This window comes from Erpetoichthys calabaricus, chromosome 4, assembly GCF_900747795.2.
Source record: "Erpetoichthys calabaricus chromosome 4, fErpCal1.3, whole genome shotgun sequence".
Lineage (NCBI taxonomy): Eukaryota > Metazoa > Chordata > Cladistia > Polypteriformes > Polypteridae > Erpetoichthys > Erpetoichthys calabaricus.
Genome location: NC_041397.2, coordinates 137,313,732 through 137,335,888, shown reverse-complemented (window position 1 = coordinate 137,335,888; position 22,157 = coordinate 137,313,732). Strand labels below are relative to the sequence as shown.

Here is a 22,157-nt window from a genome sequence, read left to right as displayed (position 1 = left end):
AATCTAATGTGTTTTTTGATACATTACGAATACCACAGCTAGATACTCTCAGTGCACAGGAATTGGATTAACAGCTGACACTCTCAGAATTACTTAATGGTATAAACTCACTTCAGAGTGGGAAAGCACGAGGTCCTGATGGCTACCCTGCTGAATTTTATAAAAAAAATTTCAATTAAGTTAACTCCCTTTCATTAGCAACATTTATAGAAGCCAGGAGATAATAAAATTCTGCATCAAACTTTTCGCCAAGTATTAATTACTGTTTTTCTTAATAAAAATAAGGACTTATTACAATATGCATCATACAGGCCAATCTCAATCTCTTCTGAATAATGATGTCAAGATACTCTACACAGTTCTAGCTAGAAGGATTGAGAATGTGCTCCCTTCGGTCAAGACCAAACCAGATTTATTAAAAGTAGACACTTCGCTTCCAATCTTCAATGCCTATTTAATATAATATATTCACCCATAAAGTCTAGCACTCCAGAGATCTTATTATCTTTGGATGCAGATAAAGCATTTGATATGTTTGAATGGGACTTCCTATTCACCACATTGCATACATTTGGGTTTAGCCCAAACATATGTGCATGGATCAAACTACTGTATACCAGTCCAAAAGCTTCAGTTTGTATTAAGATTATTCCAGACTACTTTAAACTAGAGTGCTGTACTAAACAAGCATGCCCCTTGCCACCACTGCTGTTTGCAGTCGCCAGTAAGCCATTGGCTGTTCTCTTTCAAAATGCATCAGACATAAAGGGGATTTTCAGGGAAGAACTTGAACTGAAAATACCAATATATGTAGATAATATGGTACTGTATATATCAGACCCACAAAATTCTGTGCCTGCATCCCTAACTGTACTAGCAGAATTTCAAAAGATATCTGGACTCAAACTTAATTTGAACAAAAGTGTGCCTTCTCCATTGAATTCTCTAGCAAATAACAGTAGATTGGACATCTTCCCTTTTGTCTTTGCTGATCAATTTAAATACCTATGGGTATACATCACAAGTAAATAAAGTTCTTTTTCAGCAAAATTTTGCTATCTGCTTGGAAAAACTTAAAGCAAGACATGCATACATGGTCTACCCTCCATCTTACTTCAGCAGGGAGAATTAATACTATCAAGATGAATATCCTCCCTAAGCTTCTGTTTCTGTTTCAAAACATCCCCATATACATTAACAAATCATTTCTTAAGATATTAGATTCAATCATAACTTAATTTGTTTGGAATTCGAAATATCCACACATCCAAACAGTAACCCTACAACAACCTAAATCAGAAGGTGACATTGTTCTACCTAATTTTCAGTTTTATTACTGGATGGCAAATATACAAGCTATAAAAACCTGGACATTGACACAAATAGGTCTGCTATAGAAATAAAATTCTGCAGTACTTCTTTATACAGGTAAAATTCAATTATAACGAATATCTTTACAATGAAATTTTCTTTATAACAAAGTATGTTTATGGTCCTGACAGCTTCCCCATATGACACGAGTCTATAGAAATCTTGTTACTACAAAGTACTTTCAGCAGATACTTTCATTACAACGAAGTGCACAAAAGACCTTTAAATGCCTGAATGAATCATCCACAGATGATAGTTCTGTGGCCACAGCTCAGTTGTACACAATGATCCCCAAACAGAAACACTGTAATTTTTTTTTCTTTCTTCAAACCTTGTACTGTTTTTTTTTTTGTTGCTATTTTTGTTTGCAGTGGTTTTCAGTGATACCTTTTGCTTATTGCTCGTCAACATTTGAAAAACATCCATTGGAATTGAACTCATTGTCATCCTTAAATAGAAACGGCAGACACAAAAAAACGGTAACAGTTCATATTAGAAAAAAAAAAACTTTTTTACCGATTGCGGCAAAAAGAAAAAAGACGTTGCCAGTGAATTGGAAATTTTGCCATCGACACTGTCAACTTTCTTGAAAGACCGAGGAAAAAAAGAAGAAAAATCTCAGATTGCAAACATATGTGTACTGCTGCATTTGAAGACGTTGAAAAAGTAGTTTCTATGTGGTTCAGTAATGCTTGTTCAAGAAACGTTCCTATTAATGCGGCACTCGATCAAGAAAATGTGAGATTTCTAAACTCTCTTGGGACCTCCCACAACAAGACAGCAAGCCGAAGAGCGTCCCGAAATGTGATCTACGTGTCTGTATGGGGCAATAGCAGGCTCACAGATATGCTGCATCTCTTCGCCAAAGTAAACAGAAAAGATCTCGATGGGTGATGTAAGGTTAGGAGCACGTAAATTGTAAATGCAGATAACAGGATTACTTGATCACTGATCTGCATGACCCTGCCTGACTGCTCTGTGTCTGTGTATAGCCGAGTGGGAGATCCCGCTACAATAAATAACTGTGCCATTCCTGTTTCAAGCTGAATAAAGCTGGTTTTGCTAAAGTACTGAGACTCAGTCTCGTGTTTTGGGGTGGAAGACAGGGACTTATAGCACGACCCCGATCTTTTATGATTTGCTTCTGTGGCGCTTCACTGCAGCGCTGTGAGCCTCCTGTTGCCCTGCCCTAGCAACGGTCAAACAATCTTCCACAGACGCTGCAATTGCGCTTCAGGACGCACTTCAGTGTGTCACTCCTGTTGGGTGGGGAGTGGGGGAGTCTCAAGAGTTCAGAAACCTCACAATATGAAGAAGAAAAAGGATGATTAGGCTTCTGATTGATAACTACTGCCCACAACATGCTTCCACATTTAGATAATGTTCGTGTTAAATTCCTCCCACCCAATTGCACGGCAGCACTTCAGCCATTGAATTTAGGCATCATTCGCACCCTGAAAGTGTATTATCACAAGGAAATGCTGAGAGAAATTCTCGTCAGCATAACTTGTAGGCTGGAGGAGATTAAAATTAACACGAAAGAAGCTATTGAAATGATTGCAAACGCCTGGACGCAAGTTAAAGAAAGCACTATAGCAACAAATACATAATCTCATTACAACAAAATTTTTCGTTACAACGAAATATTTTTTAGGTCCCTGGTAGTTCGTTGTAACAGAATTTTACCTGTATTCCTTGCTTTGTACACCAGTAAATACAAGGTATTGTCAAAATACTAAAAACACAATTGTAATTCTGTCACTTACAGTAGAATATGGAACCAATGTAGGAAGCACTTCAAGTTAGAGAATATTTTATCTGTTGCACCTCTACATGATAAGTACTTTTTTGCACCCTCTCAAACTTACACAGTTTTAAATGTTTGGAAAATGTATGGGATAAAAACATTGAGTTTTGTATGTCTATGCATTCTACGAACAATTACACTCCAATTTTTCCACTATCTCCAAATTAGAAACTACTCAACGAAATCTGCCCAGTTTTCTTCACTTCCCACCAATTTTTGTTTCAGAAGAAATATTAAGCAGTCTTCAGGACTCAGCATTTCTATAATATACAAAACCATTTTCAGGTCCCTTCCTTTTAAAGATCCCAGAGTACAATGGGAAAAGGAATTTTCACACAACATTTCAGAAAATAAGTGGAAGGTAGCCATGTACAGAATTCACTCTAGCTCCATATACACACAGCATTAAGTTACTCAACTTAACATTTTTTATCGAGCACATCTATATTGTTTAAAATTGTCCAAAATGTTTCCAGGGCAAGGTCCAACCTGCAAAATTTGCATTCCTGCTCCAGCCTCACTTGGCCACATGTGTTGGGCGTGTACCAAATTAACATTATTCTGGACAAAAATGTTTCAATGCCCAATCAGACAGCCTCTGTGTCTCAATCACTTCTAATCCATTAATCGCTGTCTTTGGTGTACTCCCAGATGGGCTTAAAGTGGAGAAGGACAAATAAACTGTAATTGCCTTTACTTCATTATTGTCATGTAGACTTACCTTGCTCAACTATAAGAATCCTAGCCCACCTCTTTTAAGTCAGTGGGTAACTGATGTTAAATACTATTTGAAATTGGCAAAAAATCTAATTTCACTCGGAGGATCTGTTCAAAACATTTTAAAAACCTGGCAGGATCTAATCAACAACATTTTAGAATAAGTGTTTGTTTTGTAGTAGGACTTCTTTCCCTCTTTACTACTCTCGAAGTTTTACTCTGGCTATTAGCCTTCCTCTCTTTCTCATGGGTGGGTGTTAAATTGAATTTAGTTTTTTAAAGTTTGACTTGATTTTATGGAAAGTTACATGATTTTAATAAATTCAATAAAAGATAAAAAAAAGAAAAAGGAAACATGCCTTCTCTTCTGAGGTATGTTTACACAGCAGAAGGAAATTGGAAGTAATTTATTACATATTTTGTGACACAATTTTTTCTGAGGTAAAGATACATTTTTGTTTATACTAAATGGCTTTGGGTGGTGTTTTTATGTAAATAGACAGTTTAACAAAACCAAATGTGTCAGAAGTTGTTTAGCACTATGAAAAGTAAGTAGAAGTGTTATAGTATCAGCAGTGGAAGTGTAATTTACTAGCAAATTGAATGTTGTATAGATTAGTAGGTCATTATGTACAGTGACATGGAAGCACACTCAACTTCCATTCCTTTGAAAAGTTTTAAACACTTGATAAAAAACACATTTTAATGATGGAGACTAAGTCATTTGAAGATGACCAACTGTGTCAAATCTAAAAAAAATTTTGACTAGTATGGTTCCTGTGTCCAAGCACAATTTCAGCATTCAAAACCAACCAGCCACACATTTTGATTAAGAAACTAAGCAGTATAAATATTAACTAGTTTATAACATTATGAATTCAGAGCTTACTTTTATATCTCTCATAGACCATCAAAGTACATTCCACTTTTTCAAAAGTTATGTGAAATACGCCCCTGAAGGATGTGTTTTGTCTTCATTATTATTTAAACTGGACACAAGTGACATTAGACTGAACAGTGACCATTGTTCCATTATCAAGTATGCTGATGACACCATGTAAATAGGATGTATATATGCAGCGGATGAAGGTCATTATTTAAATCAACTGGTCCTCTTAGTAACTTGGTGTTTTAAGAACCATCTGCATGTTCACCCATTATTGTTGTGGCGGAAGAGGTAGAAATAATTATTGAATATAAATACTTAGGAACAACCCTATATTATAATCTTAATTGAAATATTAATACAGAAAACATACTCTAAATGCAATCTGCAGTTATTTCTCCTCAGTAAACTCAGACAAGGACCTTATTTTCATCTTCATTGCCTTGTTTACTAGACCGACAAATCAAAATTTAAAAAAACTCTAGCTTATTACCAAACATGCGACTAAAGTTATTTGGGCCGACGCAGATAATGAGATAAAGTGTTTTTCAGAGGGCTATGTTGATAAAATTGGAAATTCATTAAACTGGTGTCAGACTCCAATTGCACGCAGAACTTGGCTTCAGTAAATTTGGGAGGCTAGTCACTTTAAATAAAAACCCATACAAATCACTCCAGAAATGTCTTTCATTCCTGTGCCTTAAGACTCTTTAATATAGATTACAGTATTGGAGATCAAAATCCACTTCTGGAATTTTTTTTGTGTGCATCATGTAACATTTTAGGTGAAAAAGCACTATCAAACAGTTTGAAGTAGTTGTAAAAGAATCCGTTTTTCAAATGATGTAAATATTTTAGTTTTTTTGTGCAAGATTTTAACCCAACTTGCCTCTGTTTATTTAAGTTCTGTCTCTTATTGGATGCAGCTGAGAAGGCAACTTTCATGTTTTCTTGTGTAAACATGACTAAATGAAAACCTTGAACTGCTACTTCATGGATCTAGCATCCTGGTTTTGAACCTCCTGCCAAGTTATTGTCAATGTTGAGTTTGCATGTTCTTCCCAGGGTAGTGTGGGATTTTCTTCCACATCCCCAAAGACATGTAGGGTTAGATGAATTAGCAGTTCCCTGTTAGTAGTCATACGTGAGTGGATGAGTATTTGTGAGCAAGTATAAAATGACATCTTATTTGTCTAAAGCAATGATTATTAAACTCTGTTTCACTGTCAACTTACAGTAAATCTATGCAGTGATTTATTAATTTGAGTTATACAGTTAATTATACTTATACTTTTTATTTTTAGTTATAACAATTTCTGTCATAGTTTCAAATTATTGTACAGCAGTAAGTAAACCATTTGTACAGTTTGGCAGTAAAACATTCAGATAGTCAATTCTGCTTTAAACAAATCAAAAGACTAGCTTTTTCAAGACCCTAAATTTTGCAGTATTTTTAAACTAAAGAAATAAGGTTTTAGGAAATGTAGGGATTTGTCAACTGAAAGTTAAAACTATGTTAAAAATTAATACCTGCATTACTTGTGGGATTATTTTACACTAAAATAATTTGTTTTTTTTCTAGAATATAAAACTATTTTTACTTACCCATGTGTTAGCTCAATAAAGTAGTAATTAATTATGCAACCAAAGAATATCATTTGTTTTGAATGATGAATACTGCCAGGTATCATCAACATATTAATGAAGGTACATGATATCCCATAAGTGCAACATATAAATAGAAAAGCAAATTGGTCCTAGCAAGAAAATTAGATGGACACCATGTTTTACTATATACTGGAATAAGAGGAACTATTTTCAGACATTGCATGTCTTGAAAACAGTTTAAAAAGTATAAAGTTAAACAACCACTAGTACTAGTTAACAACTAAATTGTCAAACAGGTACTTCAGTTTAAAAGCATAGTGGTGGTGGTGGCGCAAACTTCACAATAGAAAAAGTAAGAATATTATTTGTGACATGAATTAAGGTGGGGTGTAGCTGAACTGAAATTTCTCGAAATACTGTGTTTTAAGGTAATGTTTTAGTTACAAGATTACAGTTTTCTCTAAAACTTCAATAAGATGTGGTAAATTGAATTTGATCTCTACTTCTTAAGAACATTCAGATCTTCTCTCTGATTTCTTTAAAATGTATGTTGATTTTAACATGTATTTGTTGATTTGATTTTATATTTACTAAGGTATTAATGTCAGTGGGTGCTATATTGTGATGCAGCAGCTTCTATGTCTAAAAAAGTGAATGCTTAATCTGTAATCCCATGGCATTTAGCATACTGTGTCAGACAGTTTGAATTTCTTATTAAGATTGTAAATATAATTTTTAATCTGGTGTAGTAATCGTAGCATGCCTTGTGCACTACTTTTTTAATTTAAAACTAGGGGGCGAAGCCCCCTGCTTGCTTCGCTCGCCCATCCCCTACCAATCCAATCCCCCAACCCCGTGCGCGCTATGCCCCAGCCACCTCGCGTCTCTGCCGCTCATGTTGCTTCGAACATTTAAAAGCCTGTACAGCAGCTGTCCTTTTGTGTCACTGCCTTGTCTCGCGGGACGTTAAAGTGTCTCTGAGAAAATTGCGTCTTGTCTCCTTCCAAGCCTTCCAAGATTTTTTTTTATAATAGAGATTTAATTCTGTTGAGACAGCAATTTTTTTTTAACCTCAAATTACTTTACTGTTGTCATCTTGCTAGCATTGTCACTAATTAAGAGAAATAATTCCATTCTGAATGTTAAAAGCCATAAGAGATAATTAAATCTAAAAAGTGGTTGAGAGTATGGACTACCTTGAATCAGATAGGCAGTTACTGAGTGTTTCTTTTCCCAAGAAGTGATACAGTAAACATTAGCTACATTTCACCAAGAATATGAAGTACACAAAACCATTTTAAACTACACATATGTGATGGATTTAGTTTTTAATATATAACAGATTATTTGAACAGGCATTAAAGTGGGAGATATCATTTTAATTTGAGGTTAAATCATAATCTCTCTAATAATTTGTAGTTTTATTTGTAGGTGATTTTGAATTTGAATGAAAATATAATTTGTGAGATACCATCAGTGACAGCAATTACAGGTAAAAGTTGGGAAAAATCTAAATATGGAGTAATGTACAGCCTGTAATTTTAAAGTTGCAGAGCTAAGAACAGTGAGCACAATACTCAAAAACGTAAGTGCAGTGTGGCAGTCCTGAATATAGTAAATTTATGGTTGTTACTCAGGAATTGCAGTGAAGTGTTTTTGTACATTCCCATATTAAGTAGGCAGAAATCAATAAGCAGGAATACCTTGCTGTCCACTTTACCTACTCTACCATATTAATAGAGAAAAATAGTAAATCAGTCACAGCCAACTCTCGTATCATCTTGTTTGCTATTATTGAAATAGCATTTCATGTAATAAAGAAGGAAATCTTTAAGGATTACATTGCCTTTATCCACAATATTAATGCAATCATATAGTGGTTTCTGTTTAATGCTGGTGGTATCTGTGTTCCATCTATGTTCTTCTGGTCAACAAATCTGAATACATTTACTCATCTATGAGCTTTACTGGGGAGGTGTGTGTGTGATACTGTTTTTTCCAGATATTTTAGCCTTTGCTTTAACTCATTTTTTTCCCCAGGAAGAATGGAGCAAAATTTTTCCTAACGAATTCCATGACTGAATCAATGCCATGGCACATACATTGTAGATCAACTTGCTATTAAGTCATTTTATTTTACTGAATACAAAACTACACTGCAGGTCAAAAGTTTTAGAAACCTCGTTTTTTCTTCGAATTTAATCAGTTGAAATGCAATGAGTGACCTAAAAATGGTGTAGTAAACTGCCAGAAGTTTAAATTTTAAGTTTAGGTTAGCAAAAACTTAAAAAAGGAAATATCAGAATATTACAAATGGGCCTTCTTCAGGGAACAACTAATAGGTTATAACCTACAGCTGTTCGGCAGCAATTGAAGTAAATCAGGCCTTGAAAGTTGAAGTAGTTTATGCAGGTGTCCCAACTTCTGTTGGTTACTTGAAATTTAAAATTCTGGCAGTTTACTACTTGCCATTTTAGCATTTTAGATAATTCAGTGCATTTCAACTGATGAAATTTGAAGAAAAACTGAAAAAGCTGAAGGGTTTCTAAAACTTTTGACCATTAGTGTATAAAGTTTCAATATGTTGGTATCATACTTTTAATTTGGTTTTCCCCCATCTTTTTGTTTAGGCTTTGACAGATCAGCAGCAGTTTGGAAAAGCTGATGAAATGTATGATAAGTGCATCGAACTTGAACCTGACAATGCTACAACCTATGTTCACAAAGGGTGAGAAAGGATTCATGTAACATAAATAATTTCAGTCATAACTAGATCATTTTGGATCAGTAGGAATTTATTTAATTATAATGAAAACTTTCATTTCTGTATTGATACAATGCAAGTATATTTTACACCGTAAGGATTTTGTCACTGAAGCATATTGCTTATTTTTATATAAAGTAAAAGTATGCAGTTTAAATATTTGATTAAATATAAGGTACAACAATTTAATTTTCAGTATGGCACACACATTTACAGTAATCCCTCGCTATATCGCACTTCGCCTTTCGCGGCTTCACTCCATCGCGGATTTTATATGTAAGCATATTTAAATATATATCGCGGATTTTTTGCTGGTTCGCGGATTTCTGCGGACAATGGGTCTTTTAATTTCTGGTACATACTTCCTCAGTTGGTTTGCCCAGTTGATGTCATACAAGGGACGCTATTGGCAGATGGCTGAGAAGCTACCCAACTTACTTTTCTCTCTCTCTTGCGCTGACTTTCTCTGATCCTGACATAGGGGGATTGAGCAGGGGGGCTGTTCGCACACCTAGACGATACGGACGCTCGTCTAAAAATGCTGAAAGATTATCTTCACGTTGCTACCTTCTGTGCAGCTGCTTCCTGAAGCGACATGCTGCACGGTGCTTCACATACTTAAAAGCTCGAAGGGCACGTATTGATTTTTGATTGAAAAACAAACTCTATCTCTCTCTCTCTCTCTTTCTCTGCTCCTGACTGAGGGGGTGTGAGCTGCCGCCTTCAACAGCTTTGTGCCGAGGTGCTTCGCATACTTAAAAGCCAAACAGCCCTATTGATTTGTTTGCTTTTCTCTATCTCTCTGACATGCTCTGCTCCTGACATGCCCTCCTTTGAAGAGGAAGATATGTTTGCATTCTTTTAAGTGTGAGACGGAACTGTCATCTCTGTCTTGTCATGGAGCACAGTTTAAACTTTTGAAAAAGAGACAAATGTTTGTTTGCAGTGTTTGAATAACGTACCTGTCTCTCTACAACCTCCTGTGTTTCTGCGCAAATCTGTGACCCAAGCATGACAATATAAAAATAACCATATAAACATATGGTTTCTACTTCGCGGATTTTCTTATTTCGCGGGTGGCTCTAGAACGCAACCCGCGCGATGGAGGAGGGATTACTGTATTATACATATTTATTCTAGGTATTGTTGCACCTTTTATACACGTATGTAGAACAGAAGTATAGAGTGACACCTTTTTTCATATATAAATGTTTAACATTTTTGGAAAAAACAATTGTTTCAACCTCTATTTAAGGTAGATGTAAGATCTGTGACCATATGACAGAGAAGTATGTCTATTATCTATTGTTTTTTCAGACTCCTTAGCAAACCTTGTATGTGGCATTTAATAAATTCTGATTTATTTGGTGTACATTTTAATTGTGGCTTTGTTTTATGTTCATTCCTGAACTGTAGATATTATTGGTGACTTTAGTGATTGTTATAACTGTTTTCCTCATTTAACTTGTTTGTGTCAGATATTATTACAATATAATAATAATATAATTAGTGTCATTTTGACTTTGCAGTCCCAATAGTTACGGAGTACACTGTATGTTAACCTTTAGTTCTAAGTCAGCATTTCAGCAGTGTATAATGTTTATGTTAAATATTTTATTCCTGATAAAATAATACCTGACAAGTGGCAACACCCTTGCCCCAAATCTGGAGAAATAATCTGCTTTGTTTCATTTCTTCTTTTGTAGACTGCTACAGCTTCAGTGGAAACAAGACCTTGATAAAGGATTAGAGCTGATCAGCAAAGCCATTGAAATAGACAACAAGTGTGACTTTGCTTACGAAACAATGGGAACGATTGAAGTTCAAAGGTAACTAATTTTTTGCAAGTATTAGACCATCTGTAGTAGACTGAGGATATGCTTTGTTCCATGTGGCAAATTTTGAAAGAGCTCTTCTCTTTATTTCTCACTCTCTCTCTTAATTTTTTTCTTTGCATATGCTTATTAGAGCAGGTGTGATTTAAACATAAATCACCATGTTGATATAAGTTGGGACAAACATTATCAGACCTAAACACTTTAAAGTTTTATATCTGATTTCAGTTGACATATGGAAAGGCAATTAATTGAATTGATAGGTGATGATTAAAAATGTATCTTAGCCCTGAAAATTTTCTTCGTAATCTCATTTTACTATCCACTAAACTGACTGCATTGCATACTAAATGTCCCAAATAAAGTTGTTAGCTCAATTGGCACAATTCTTTTTTTTTCATAAAATGAGATAGCAGTCAAGTAGAAATCTGCTAGCAATATTTGAAAGGAGTTTGCATCTTGTGAAAACCTGATTATTGTATAATGAATCAGATGACAGGTCAGTCATAGGATTAAACACTATAATGAAGAAGGAAAAATAAATAGCTATAGAAAAAAATGTCTTTATCCGGTAACAATGTGATTTCAATATGGATTTTTTTTAATCTATGGTCTTTCTTTCCCCATTACATCTGTATTTTTACCCTGTTTAATTGTTCCTTAAATACATTTTATTGCACATGTCATTTTGTAGGAATTATGTTCCTACTGTAAGATGACCTCTGCTGTATTGCATTTATAGTGATATATGCTATGACTTATTCTAGATATTACTGTGACTGCCCATCACATGTCTGCCTATTAGTGTACAGATATTTATATAGCTCACTTTTGGAAGAAGATATCATTGAAATATGTAGATATTGTATGAACATTTTTTTTATCTAACCAATAAATATTTCCCAGACAGGGCTACACAAATTTCAATATTGTTTACTTTTGTCTATGCAGGATGCAAGGAGGAGTGTTTTGGTCATGTTAAATAGTTTATAGCATTTTTCATTTGTGTTATTTTCCATCCAGAAGTTTTATACATCCACAAAAAATGAAGGAGACCGCAAGATAGAATGGCTGTAACTGCTTTAGGCAAACCAAACAAATGTAACAATTCAGATCTTTGATTGCTGTTAAAGAACAGACCTTCCATTTACTAGCAAATGTTCACTGATAGGAGAATAATGGAATAGGAACAATAAAGAACACTAAAAATGTTTAACTAACACACATCAAACTATAATGAATTTCAAATAATAACAATAAACAAAATAATAATAATAAAAATATAATGGTTGAACATTATAAATGGTGTTAATGAAGTAGTTCTAGCTGATGGTAAGTTTGTCTCCTGTTTTCTCCAGAACAGAACCATTTCATCAAGGCTTGTTCTCAAAATAGTGTTTGAATTCCACAGAAATATTAGCCCATTCTGACTTCATTGTCTCAAGTGGATGTTATAGTTATGCTAATGGTGAATCTCTGCTTTTTTATTTCGTTCATAGGATTGATTCAACTGAGGTTTAATGATTATGCTAGCCAATTCATTAAGTTGAATTTTCCTTCATGTTTCAGGAGTCATTCCAAGATTTTTGTACCCTTATGACATGTAGCTTTAGTCTTCAGAAATGCACATTTATAGATGAAAACACTGCTGCCACGAAGAGATAAACTAGTTTGGCAGCAATGTTAAAACATTCTTTGGCATTCAGGTGTTATCCTCTGTTCATAAGTATTACTGCAGAGATGGGAGCAAAAACCTGTTGGGGCAACCCAGCTACACCCAGAAAATTACTGTTACACTGGTGGTGGTGGTGGTGATGATGATGATGCCAGTCTATGTTGCACGGTTAATGCATAGACTAATACTGTTTTTGACTACTCTGTTATGCCCATCAGTGTGAATGAACAGAAACTGGCATTTATAAGGCTGTAGGAAGTTTTTCTAATCATTCAGTGCTAGTGTTCTACTGCTTACTACAACAGCGCATTTTTCTTTCTTGTTGACAAGGTTAGAACTCTTTCGGGTCATTTAGCTCACCGTCACCTGCCAAGGCAATGTGTTAGTAGTGTTTCTTTCAGCAGCACTGTCACACTCGATTTTAATTGACAGAGATGTAGTGAGTCTTCTAACTCTATACAAGCCATGTCGGACCCTGTGTGATGCTTTCATAAGTAATTTGTTACTTACCATTGGGGCCACAATTGGCTACGTATTTTTTGGGCGGACATTTCTTAATATACCTATGACATTACCATGTGCAAAAACAGCAACAGGCTTGCTGATACAAATATGTTTGGATGACCACTACTATGCCAATAAGCAGCTGTGCACATCTATAAAAGCTGATTATAATCAAAATCTGCTAGACTGATGGAGCTACTGTAGTTTTATAAGGCTTTTAATCTCAGGGGAAACCTTTGGCAGGTTTACAAGCAGGTATGAAGTTTTTCTTTGTTTTGTTAGTTTAGATTGAACCTACCACTGTACAAATGCCATATGTTGTTTTCTTAAATGAGTTTGAACTAATATTGTTATGACAGTTTGATGTTGTCATTTATGATGATCCCATACAATTATTTCCATATTTCTCAAATCATAAGAAGACTTTTTTTATTTTTAAATTCTAATAATATTTAGCTTTGCTCTTACTTATTTACATGTCTTACATCAAATAGAAAAGTATTAAATTATTTTGTGTACATGTTAATTTATGTTTTTGCTTTAAAAGGTTTATGAAGTTAGGCGGAACTGCCAAAAGTATTGAGCTTACTGTAAGAGTTAGATTTGTAAAGGAAATGGTTGAACTTTTTTCCCTTGAATATCTTTACAGAGGTAACCTGGACAAGGCAATTGAAATGTTCAACAAAGCTATAAACCTTGCCAAGTCAGAAATGGAAATGTCCCACTTGTACTCCCTCTGCGATGCTGCCTACGCCCAGACTGAAGTGGCTAAGAAATACGGATTGAAGCCTCCAACTCTTTAACGCAGCAGTCATATATTCCTCCTACTTGGCTATTGCTAGGGCCTGAAGAGTTTTCATTTCTTTTGTAAAAGCTGTGTTGGATAACTACATGTGTATTGTGATTCTGTAATTTGGTTGACATTTCCTTGGGCGTTAAGGTAACTAAAGTATTGCAAAAGGCTCAAATTTACATGCAGGGGGAGCAAAAGTATGTCTTTAGATTATTCATGATTATTCAGTCAGTCAGGACTGGTCTCTAAGGGTGTCATGTGATCTTGCATCAGTTGTTTCTTGTTATCCTCCCAACCCAGCTGCTCCACTGCATCACGATGTAGGGGTTGCTGTACCTGAATCTTTCATACACAATTTTTTTGTGTGAGTCATCTGATGGAGTACTCATGTTACCTTTACAAACACATTCTTACCCATCTATAATCAGTTCAATTTTCTGTCTATCTGCACTATTCATATAATATGTGTTGTATACTCTTTATCAGCCAGTACTAGAAATGTTTCATTGCCAGCCAGTTCACTTTTGAAATTGTCTAGCATTTGTGGGCCTATGGCTAGTTGTCCTGATCAAACATGCTAACCATTACAAATAACTTGGTGTAGTCTGGATACCTGGATCTTGACTAACACCTTATATTTGGCTACAACAAGCTTTCCTCTGTAAAGCTGACAGATACATGGCGTCTTTTAAAAGAAGTCCATCTTGTAATGCTGTAGACTGCCAGGGCTAACTAAGAAAGCATCACCGAGCCTGTCAACTTTTTTTTTTCTCCTCCCCCCCCCACCCCTTCTCATTCCCCTTGCTCATTTTATCCTTGTGAGGACCGGAAAATGCTGTCTGCATGGGAGCTTTTTTTTAAATGGTTGGGGGAGAATGTTAGGCTATTCAAAAGTTTTTTGTTTTTGTTATAATTTCTTTTTATATTCTGTACAGCATGAGTGGGATTATTTTTTCTTTCTTAATAAATATTAATATAATTGTGTTGTAAACTTGTTGGATATTACTGTGAAATTCATCAGATTGAATTATACAAGAAATACAAAGAGAATCATTCAACATATGTGTTTGTCTGAAGCTGTTAACGAATAAGGTGAATGAGTCATTGTGTGCTTTAATGTTGTTGTATTACATAAAAAAATCAAAAAATCAGTCAAAATGTGTAACTGACCTGGCTGAAAACACAGCGCTAAGGACCACATAATAAAGTCTAAAACCATACTATGCAAAATAAGATGAAATTCCACTCTCAAAAAAAATCCTGGCATGTGTAATTCATGTCTGTCCATTAAGAATTACAGATATATGAGGAATGAGACACTTCTCTAGGCTTTCATGCTGGTTTGGTGTGTGGTTGCTTTAGAATCCTTCGAAGTGGTAGAAGTTGATTTCCTTTGCTTTGCCATTCCAGTTGTTGCTTTTCAGATTTGGAATAACATGAAACTTGTAATGAGTATGTTGTTGCTGTAAGGATTCTTTTCCAGTCTTTTTCCTTTACAACATAAGATATTGACTGTTGGAGGAAGATTAATTAAATGTATTCTAATTAATATGCAGTTTTAGCCATGTAAATCTTTTAATAATTTCTCCTGTCTGATTAAAAAGTAAGGTCTAGACTTTCTTTGTAAAGAAAGCAATTGCTGTTTTCTCCTAATCTTGCTGCTCTAAATTTGAGATGTTTTAAGAAGGCAACTATGCTTGCTTAATGATACTTTTGATTAAATTACATAGTATCTTTTTTCCTTCTCTGCATTTACTAGCTGATTTGTATGTGGACCAGGTAAAAGGTACAGGGTGGGATTTTTACATGAGTGGTGTTGCACGGCTTTCTTATATTTAAAAAAAAAGAGGAACTGGCACTCTTACATATTTATAAATAGATCTAATTGTATACCTTCAAGCTGTTTCACTACTTTTTACTTCCTGGTGATCAGTCTAAACACTAAATACAAATAATTAAAAATCAAAAAGGTTACTTTATTATATCTGGTCCTCCACAGTGCAGGGGAGGTTGCTGAAATGTTCAGTTTTGAATTAAAAAAGTGGTAGCAATCACTCCTGAGCCAACAGGAAAATGTGGTGCAACTACTATATGTTCAAGAAATTAATGTAACATGCAAGAGTAAATGTAATGGTACAGGAAATCATATATCTCTGAACACGAAGAAATCATACCAGTAAGCAACTGCCAGAAGTACCCCTTCCCTTCCTTTTGTTGCTCAGACTCACTGCAGCCGTCATACTTCTTCTTTCTTTCCATTAGCAGACTCTGATGTTTAATTATTCAAACCATTATAAGAAGCTTGAATAATTAAACATTAGAGCCAGTTTTATAAAGTACCCACCTCAAGTTTAGATATGCAGAGTAGAGTGAAGTGTGACAAGTATGATGAATTGTGCCAAGCAGGTTATAAATGTCTTTGATGATTAGCCAAAGATAAGTAAGTAGGTCTTTTTTTTCTTTAAAGGAAGGCAACTATTTGCTCCAATGGATGCCCCTTTTGTTGTTTTATTTTTTTAATTAGCTTTTAAGAGAATTTATTGGGGTCAGTGTGCATGTGCATATGTGTGTCAGGGTGGCCTGAAACTTCTCCCTAAACAGTGTGGGGCTCTACAAGGTAACTGCATGTTCTCTAACCTCGTCTCATGAACAATTGCCTGTTGCAACCACCTGCACTGAAGATTTTTGTGTCTTTTGTAAATGGATTATAACAATGTAAATTGAGCAAATAAAAAGAACAATCTGGTCAATTCTTTCCAGTTCTTTTCTGTAAAGCTTTAATGAAAAGCAAGCATGCAAATAACACTTATTGGAAAGTGTCGGAAGGGGAGTAGCTTTTTTTGTCCCCCATCAATTTTTAAAACCTGCCTATTCCACTTTGGCACTGTAGAAGGCCAAAGCCTATTGAACCAGTGGATGTGCACAAGGAAGGAACCAAACATGAAGACACTGAGCCATCACAGGGCATACTCGTATGCATATGCCCACTTCTGTACAAATGACATTACTATATATAGGAACGCTTAGAATTTCCAGTTAATCTAAAATACATCTTTGGAATTTAGTAGAAAAGCCCACATCAATACAGGGAGAATTTATAAACTCCTCATTGACATTGATTTGGTCAGGATTCAAACTCCTGCCTCGAGAGCTAAAAATTAGCAGCTCAAACACCAGCTATTATCCATCTAAATTAGACAAGTCTTTATGTTTTGAGGATTTTTAATTCTATGTTTTGGTTTTGAATATGGAATAAAATAACACTGTTTACTGTGCTAACATTGACAAGATGCATAAGTTAAAGAGGTTTAGTAGAGTGTGTGATTGTGCGATATAATGTGGTTAAAAAATGTGTATGGTAGGCTCAAGAAGGGTAACACAGTTTGTTTTTAAATGTTCGTCAAAACAGCTTAAAAGTGTGTGCTTTGTGAGAACATGTGTCATAAGAAAATTACCTTTGACAGTGAGGAGCCATGTTGCCCTTTTAAGAGGATGGGCAGCATAGGCTTTTTAAGGCTTAGAGGTGTGGAAAACTTGGCACTTCCTAATTTTAGCCATAATCTTTGTGTAAGGTTTAAAGGACTATTTTTCAAGTGGACACGTTTTAATCTTCGAAATCCTGAATTAGATAAAGCATTTGTTTTAAAATGTTGTTAATAGAATTGCAAAATGAACAGAAATCTTAACTTTTTTTATCATACATTTTTATTAATTTTGTATTTTTATTATTAAAACAATTTTGTAAGCCTGTCACTAAACTTGTTTAAAGTATTTGAACGTTGGGAGAGACCTCAGATATGTGTCAAGTAAAAGGCTGATTGTACATGGTCTTGCAAAACAATTCAGCCCTTAAACAGTTTTAAGGCTTTAATTTCTAGTACTAGAGATTCTATATAGCTTGCATACAACCTACTGTACAATGTGCAACCGTAACATGTGAAAAAGTATTAAGGCAGTTTATGCAATTACAACATTTATATTTTTTAACTTTAGAACAATAGCACATTTTCTCCTGATCCTGGTCTGGTAACTGTGCTTAGAGTTTATATGGTTTCCATGTATCTGTAAGGGTTTTCCTCCTACATTCCCAAGATGTGAGTTAATTTAAATGACACCTCTACTTTGGTCTATTGTGGCAATAATGGGCTTCTCTATGTGGAGTTATTTTAATATTATGACAGTACTATTGTATGACTACTAATTATGAATTTAATGTGAAGGAAACACGTAAAAATGAATACATGCTTCAGAACTCATAGATGGGGTTATTGTAGATTATGAGAAGAATGCATGAAAGTTTATATCAAAGGCTTCTTTATACCAACATCAATACATCTGAATAATTCCTCATAGTCAAGTCAGAACTTTTCTTTCTTTTGAATTTTCTTGTTTTGTCTATCAATCAAAAGGGTTACATATTTTGCCAGGAAGAGCCGGTTGAAAATTCAAACTGAGGAAGTTTCTTCTTGCAGCCCAGATTGTCCCCTGAAAAACTCATCCTTCTGAAATGAGAGATGAAAAAACATGATAATATGAGCCATTGTAAATAGAATAATTATTTCACAAAAATTTGAAGGATTTGGTGAACTTACAGTGGAGTAAATTTGCATCATCCAACCATGTCAAGTGATCTGCCTAATACTAGTCTGAACTGTGATAAAAATAATTCTGATAAATTCTGATACAGTGCAGAACAATTACTGCCTCTGTTCTGCATAACCTCATTTTAAAATAGAGAATTTGAATCACAGTATGTAGTACCAGGCTAAAGGAATGATTCCTGGCAAATGAGATAATCATACTTGAAGGAAATAAGAGTGAAAAATATGCACATCGGAAAGAAACAAGATGCAAAATAGAAAATATGAAACCTAAAAGATAATAATCATCAAAAGATCTGTCAGAGCAATATAATAAAATATGAACATACTTTTTCAAAACAAAATCCTCACCCAATTCCATTGAGAATTTATGGCCCAACTTGAAAGATATGGCAACTTGCAAGAGATAAAGGAATTCTGCCAATTTAATCGAACAGAATGTCTTCCAAAAGAGCTGTGTTATGTGTCTAGAATTACCAAAAAATATTGTTGACACTATTTCTGCTGTTTATGAAATCTGAAGGCTGTCTGTATCTTGGCACGTCATTGAGCTTTTCACATCAAAAGTTGATGCTACTTATTAGATGGACTATTTTGATTTAAACAATAGTGCAGGCGTATCAGTGTTTTTGTGCTTGATGTCAACTGTTTGCTTGGATAGCTAAGCTCTTCCAGATCAAATTATCTGGTGTGCATCATATTGAGTTAAAGAAAGGTTGAGTGCTTCTAGGGTGACTGCATTATAGGACACACTGCAGTGTTTTCATTTTTGACAACTTTTGATGGGTAAACTGTTTCAAAAAAAGCAAGTACATTTTCTGAAATAGTTTGTATCAAAAGTATTTTTTAGAGAGGAACGGAAAACATCCTTCATTCCATTTGCCAAACCTGCTTAATCACAGGGAACCAAATCCACTGTATTTGTGGAAGTAGTGAGAGCAAGGAAGGAAGCAGTCTTGGGTAGGACACCAACCCCAAACGTAACCACTCATGCTGGGGTTATTTAATGTTTCATATTTGTCTAATGCAGATGACCTTGGGAGATGAGAGGAACATAGAGAAACCCAGACTAATAAGGAAAAAAACAGACAAGTTGAACCTACATTACAGGAGTTGTAACGCAGCAATGTAAATCCTTGAATTGCTGTATCATCCATCCATTTTCCAACCCGCTGAATCCGAACACAGGGTCACGGGGGTCTGCTGGAGCCAATCCCAGCCAACACAGGGCACAAGGCAGGAAACAATCCCGGGCAGGGTGCCAACCCACCGCAGGAATTGCTGTATCATCCACATCGAAAAACATTTAAATAAGTATCTTAAGTGGGAGATTTGTCTCAATTAGCTTACATATCATATATTTGAACATATATCTTGAGGTGTGGTGCCATGAAAACATTTTTCCTTCCTTAGTTCAACTTATTATTGCAGATTTTTGACACTGACTATTTTCAGGTCTTTAACCAAAATCTAGTATTAGTTAAAGGGCACTGAAGAGAATAAACAACCTAATTTTTATTTATTTACTGTGGTGTGCAAAAGTTTTCAGTTCCCTTGAAAGTTGTCATAATTTTCTGCATGACAAAAGATTTGTACACATATTTATCCGTTCAGTATTTCTAATGTGAACTGTCATGCTGAAGCAGTACATTTCCAAAGTCAAGATAAAGCAGATATTTAACTGAAGAAGAAAAACTCAGAAGTTGGTGTTCACACAATAAGAATAGCATACTAACAGTCAAGCCTGGTGGTGGTAGTGTGGCAGTGTCTCAGGGCCTTGACAACTTTCTGTAAATGAAGGAATCTGAATTCTGCTCAGTATCAGAAAACTTTTAAGGAGTTTTAACAAGAAATCATTTAAAAAATAATTTTAATAGTTGGGAAAATTAGACTCTTGTAAAAACAAATTGCACACTGGTCATATGATTTGTCATTACTGTTATGACTCACTGTGTTGCCATAGATTTGCTCTGGCATGATGAATATTACTGGGGTTCTAGTGATAAGGAAGAGAAACAGATATTCACTTCTCATTTTGGTGCTCAAAGTATAAAAAACGAGGAAGTAACATTTCCCAAAGTTCATAGATTAAATGAAACTGCTTCCTCTCTTCACTGTTTTTGAAAACTTTCTCAACAAACTAAAGGAAAGCAGACAGAAGAAATGGGAATTCAGCATGTCAGAGTCAGTGGGACAGTGAAGGTGCAGTCTCTGGTATTGCTGTGTGACAAAGAGCACATCATCTACTCTGCAAATATGAAAACTATTGTACTATGCACCTGTAATTTGTGACTTGCTTTGGATAAAATTATCAATCAACATAAATAGGAATTTATAACTTATGTGTATCTCTTTGCTCATCCATCCTTTGTATTGAGCCCATTTGACCAAGTTTTAGGTTTGCAGTGAGCCAGTCTGTGTATCTTAACAGTAGCAAGCCTGGAACTGGCCCTTTGATAGATAACAAGAATCAGTGTTATTTATTAATGGAATTGTTTTTGTGAATTTATCTTTTATCATGGTTATGATTTTTAAATTCGTATCTATACTTAAAATCAGACATATTTGTATAAGTGTCATAGTATTACAAAGTGGCAACACAGAGCTGAATGTTTTCTGAATTGTGTTACTTTAGTACCACCTAGTGGACAACTGTAAAGACCTATGGCAGTGATTGTCCACCTTTACTCCTCCAGTGGCCCACTACACAGGCTATGATATTTATCATCTTGAACTTTGCTGCAGTCTTGACAAAGGCATTTATTTTTTACCTTAAATTTATTAATAAATGTGTATCTGCTTGGATTATCTGTAAAACATAAAAACACTTAATATGCACTTTTCAAAACAGCTTCTATGTTGTTTTTAAATAAACGTTCATTTTTACTAGTGCCTGAATTTCTTATTCATAACATAAAACAAGTAGGAATTTTTTGATAAATAATTAACCAGCAATTGCCAAAATACAGAATTTGAAAACTGAACTGTAACCTCCTAGAAAGAGAAGACCTCATGCAGGAGCTAAGGAATGCATACATTGCCTGGAGGAAAGAGAAACGCTACTTCCAGAAGGTAAGTGACTGCTGGGAATATGTGAAAATTAAACTCTGCAGTTTCTTTCAGGCCAAAGGAAGGTAGCAAGCATGCCAATGGCAAAGGGATTTCTGCAAACTGCAGAAAAAGCCGTAGTCCCTGCAAGCACTTCATCAGTGTGAGTGGGACATAAGACTTGACTTGGAGAAGACAAGAGAGAGCCTGTGAAGGCACTTTGACGAAGAATCCAAGCACGTAGTCTTTCGCTGTAAAGTGGAGGACCTGGAGAAAGGTGAAAAGTGCAACTCCTTCTCCAGCCACATGCCCCCAGGGAACTCCAAGATGAGGAAGACATTATCAGGACCAGGAAAGAGGCCATGATGGGAGTGATCTGGGATTACTACAGCAACCTCTACTCTCCAAAGATAACTGAAGCAGACATGACTAACAGATTCCTAGCATGCATAAATAAAACTGTGGACCCTGCAGGTGAGTCAACCTTGAAAGTATCCTTGACACTGGAGGAGCTACTGATCCTTCAGACTCGGCAGGACCCTGTGCTG

The 22,157-nt window shown here is 35.2% G+C and overlaps 1 protein-coding gene across 1 annotated transcript in view; it reads left to right on the top strand.

Moving 5' to 3' along the window:
* tomm70a (translocase of outer mitochondrial membrane 70 homolog A (S. cerevisiae)) overlaps positions 1–16,710 on the top strand; it is a 93,548-nt gene extending 76,838 nt beyond the window's left edge. Inside the window, exons 10-12 of the mRNA XM_028799842.2 lie at positions 9,020–9,117; positions 10,860–10,982; positions 13,817–16,710. Of these exons, the coding sequence (XP_028655675.1) occupies positions 9,020–9,117; positions 10,860–10,982; positions 13,817–13,970 (375 nt within the window). The 3' untranslated portion in view covers positions 13,971–16,710. The remainder of the gene's footprint in view (positions 1–9,019; positions 9,118–10,859; positions 10,983–13,816) is intronic.
* The last annotated feature ends 5,447 nt before the right edge of the window (positions 16,711–22,157 follow it).